Here is a 3,741-nt window from a genome sequence, read left to right as displayed (position 1 = left end):
AAGACTGTCCACAGGCAACAGACCAATGGTTTTTGGATGCTCTGGGCTTGAAATTCATTTTGCTAATGTATTGGGAATGCTGATGGATCACACAACCAAGTTATTCTTTGCTAAATGGATGGTTTTAGAAGAAAGTTCTTCATCTTGGGAGATACTGTAGCATTTATTAAACATGAAGCATTTACTCAACTGTAGCACTTACAATTATAAAATGTATTTTTATATGAAAATAAACCACAAACAAAATTGTGTTTCAGATATTTTTTATTTCTTCAAATTTGTTATTTATCAGGAGTGACTGAAATAAAAAATATAATTGGGTCCCATCATCATGGAAATGGCTTTAAGAGAAAACTGGTCCAGTGAATATTATTGCTTCCCATTTCAACCAGTAAGTAGTTGCCATTGATAAATAGACAGCCAACAGTCTGTCAAGAATGCTCATGATATGTGATATAATACAACATGCCTGTTCACAGAGGGAGAAAAACTAGGAAATAACTTATGTGAACTTCTTGATCTCATCATACAAGACAAGCACAAAAGCACCACCCATGCCTCTGAGGACATTGGACCACGCGCCTTTGAAAAAGGCTTTGGCTCCTTCGTCACGAGCGATCTTCCGCCAGCAGTCAAGCGTGCCTGTGTACATGATATCAGCTGCAAAGAACAAAGACAAGGAGTTGGTGACCCCAGGCTGATGAAAAGGCCCTACGTTTACTAGACTAAACCAGAGCCCCACCTTATCTAAAAGCTAATGTCAGTTCAGAAAAAAATCAACACTTAAACACTGGTGTGGGTAATACTGAAATATCAATCTGGTGACTAGAGAACAGGGGTATGTAGACTAACTCTTAGTAGTCTTAACCTCTAACACCCTCATCATAGGCATCCAAAGGGCCCACTCAGACCTAACTGTGCAGTACACACAGACCAATCAACCCCACCCGCGATCTCCAGACTGACGTTTTTAAAGTCAGGTATCACTAGTTTGTGCCCATGTCCCATATCTATTTTCTGCTCAAGTGGAACTTACTTCCTTTGCGCCCTGACTGCATCATCATGCGGCGACGCACGGTGTCAAACGGATAGGAAGTCAACCCAGCAACCGCTGTGACCGACTGTGCAATCATCCAGCTGATGAAGATATGAGTATTCTTGGGATCTGGAAGCATTCCTGAGAATCGGAAAGAAACACTTTTACCAGAAAGCAGAGTCTTCCTGACTTGTTTTCCACACCCCCCACCCCCAAGATCTCCTCTGTACACAAGGGCTGTACGGGATGACCTTGACTTCCTTCAGCAATTACAGAAAAAAAAAAAAAAAAAAAAAGCAAAAAACCCCTTTGGTTCCTGGAAAATTAGGATGGCAAATGATATTTTAACACATTGATCGCCACGTCACCCAAATCTGGGTGACAGTTGTTTCTTCAGGGGTACCTGATTCACAGTGGGCGATCAACATGTTAAATGGTCTCAGAAGAACAGTATCAAAGCACACAACAAACTTACCCTTTGCAGTGTCATAGATACCAAAGTAGGCAGCTCGGTAGATGATAATACCCTGCACAGACACGTTAAAGCCTTGGTATAGGCCCTTAATCCCATCAGATTTGTAGATCTTAACCAGGCAGTCACCAAGGCCTCTGAATTCCCTTTCAGCTCCAGCTTTGCCCACATCAGCTGCTAGACGGGTACGGGCAAAGTCAAGAGGGTACACAAAACACAAGGATGTGGCACCAGCGGCACCACCTGATGCCAGATTCCCTGCAAAGTAGCGCCAAAACTGGGTCCTCTTGTCCACACCACCCAGGAAGATCTGCTTGTATTTATCTTTGAAGGCAAAGTTGAGAGCCTGGGTGGGGAAGTATCTGATGACATTGGCCAGGTTACCACGCCAGAAGGACAGGACTCCCTGCTCCTTGGGGATACGAACCACGCAGTCTATGATGCCCTTGTACTGCTTATCTGCAGTGATTTGCTTGCTGGCATGCTGCACCTGACAGACAAGAAAGAGGCCAACAGGGAGAGTTATAACCATGGAGAAGGGAAAGAAAAGAAAATGTATCATCTCAATTGACACCCTTAAAGGTTAGTTGGCTCCCCTTGCCACATATCTAGTCTTCTACGTCCCACAGGCTGCACTCTCCCAATCCTCTGACGCTTTCACAGGTGGAAGAGATGACCTGTACCATCAGAGACATTAAGCCTCCACCCCGTTGGGTGGGGAGGGGGCACCCTCAAGCGAACCCATGACCTTTAGACCTGGGAGAAAGGTCATTACCTCAGACCCACGTTCAGAGGCATTAGGGTGAGTCCCATGTCGGGCGCGGTCACCTGGGTGACCGTGGCCCACGCTTCAGGTCTCTGGAGCGGCTTCCCTCCCGCTCCGGCCCCACTCCTCTCCTGGAGGTGACCCGTCGGCCGCCACCCGTACGCCCGTGCCGGCGCGCCCTCTAGAGCCGGAGCGGGAGAGCGCGCGGCGCAAGAAGCCAGGCCGCGGGGACGCCGCGGCGGCTGCGCGGGGGAGGACGCAGTAGGGCCACGCGCTTCCCGGCGCCGGCTTCCGGCCCGGCCAGGTCGGAGCGCGCCTGCCGGCTGCCGGCTGCGAGGTCGCTCTACCGGCCTCATGGCCTCCCCTAAGCTGTTATCTCCTTGCCGCGACCTTGAGGTCTTCGGTAAGGACAGGTGTCCGTCTTCCCAGTGACGAATTTCAGGCTTTGCCCTTGACCCCAAGGCCTGGGAGCCAGCTACTACCGGGCTGCCCCATCCGAGTTCGCGGCCTCAGGGATGCCCAGGCCCTGGTCTTCCTCCCCGCCCTCCCCCGAGCCCCTACCCCTTCCTAGATCCTTAACTTCAGGCCACTATAAGCACTGCCCTTAAGTTTGCCTTTTGGTCCAACCCTGCGGCCACCCCTGCCCTCACGCTGCCACTTCACTGGTCCGGAGGGCTAGCTGCCCCTGCCCCCAACCCCGGGCACCGTTTCCCGCGCGACCCCTCCCCCCACTTCCTGGTCGGGCTCTCGGATCCCCGGACGTACCTGCAGCAGCAGCTTGACCCGCTCGATGGGCGCTACCGCGGTCTTGGAGATGGCCGCGGCCACTCCACCTGCCAGGAAGTCCTTGGCGAAGGACACAGCGGCATCTGTCATGTTGGAAGGCGAGAAGAAGCGGGCGACTGCGAGAATGGTAAGGGACCAGCTCGGACTCCGAGGCTGTGGGGCGGAGCGAAGCAAATGGCCGATTTATATAGGGGGAGTCGGCGCCCGGGCGGCCGGCGTCGGGGGCGGGCGCCGAGTCCCGGCGCGCGGGGCGGCGGGGCAGCTGAGTGGCTCCGCGCGCGGAGGGAGGAGCCGGGGAGTCGGGCAGGGGCCGCCCTCCGCGCCGCCGGGGCTCGTCCACAGCACCTGACCCGGCCCGAGGAAGGGGCGGCCCCAGGGAGTACCTGGGCCCCGACGCGGGACCCTGGGGGGGGGGGGGGTGCCTGGGGCGCAGAGGGACCGGGAAGTCACGGGGTGCCTGGATAAGGGTAGGGCGCAGTATTGAAGGGGACTCCAAAGAACAAAAAACCCCCACCCCCCAAAAAACTTGGTAGTTAAGATAAATACTATTTAATGCAATATAAAAAAATTCATATAGACAAATTACAGCGCGCTGGCCTGTCGCCTGTTTTTGTAAATAAAGTTTACTTGGGGCCCCAGGGCTGGGATGACGGTGAGGCACTTAAGGCAGAGCCCTGCAAG

General features: G+C 53.2%; 1 protein-coding gene across 1 annotated transcript; it reads right to left on the bottom strand.

Annotated features, from left to right (window-relative positions):
• Nucleotides 1-246: 246 nt before the first annotated feature.
• Nucleotides 247-3,237, bottom strand: SLC25A5 (solute carrier family 25 member 5). Its single transcript, XM_074359949.1, has 4 exons — nt 3,040-3,237; nt 1,512-1,998; nt 1,037-1,177; nt 247-660 (listed from the first exon to the last, which is right to left on the bottom strand). Exons 1-4 carry the CDS (start codon nt 3,148-3,150, stop codon nt 503-505), a joined length of 897 nt encoding a protein of 298 aa, XP_074216050.1. The 5' UTR covers nt 3,151-3,237; the 3' UTR covers nt 247-502.
• Nucleotides 3,238-3,741: the final 504 nt, after the last annotated feature.

This window comes from Camelus bactrianus, chromosome X (assembly GCF_048773025.1).
Source record: "Camelus bactrianus isolate YW-2024 breed Bactrian camel chromosome X, ASM4877302v1, whole genome shotgun sequence".
Lineage (NCBI taxonomy): Eukaryota > Metazoa > Chordata > Mammalia > Artiodactyla > Camelidae > Camelus > Camelus bactrianus.
This window is presented reverse-complemented; position numbering and strand designations above follow the sequence as displayed.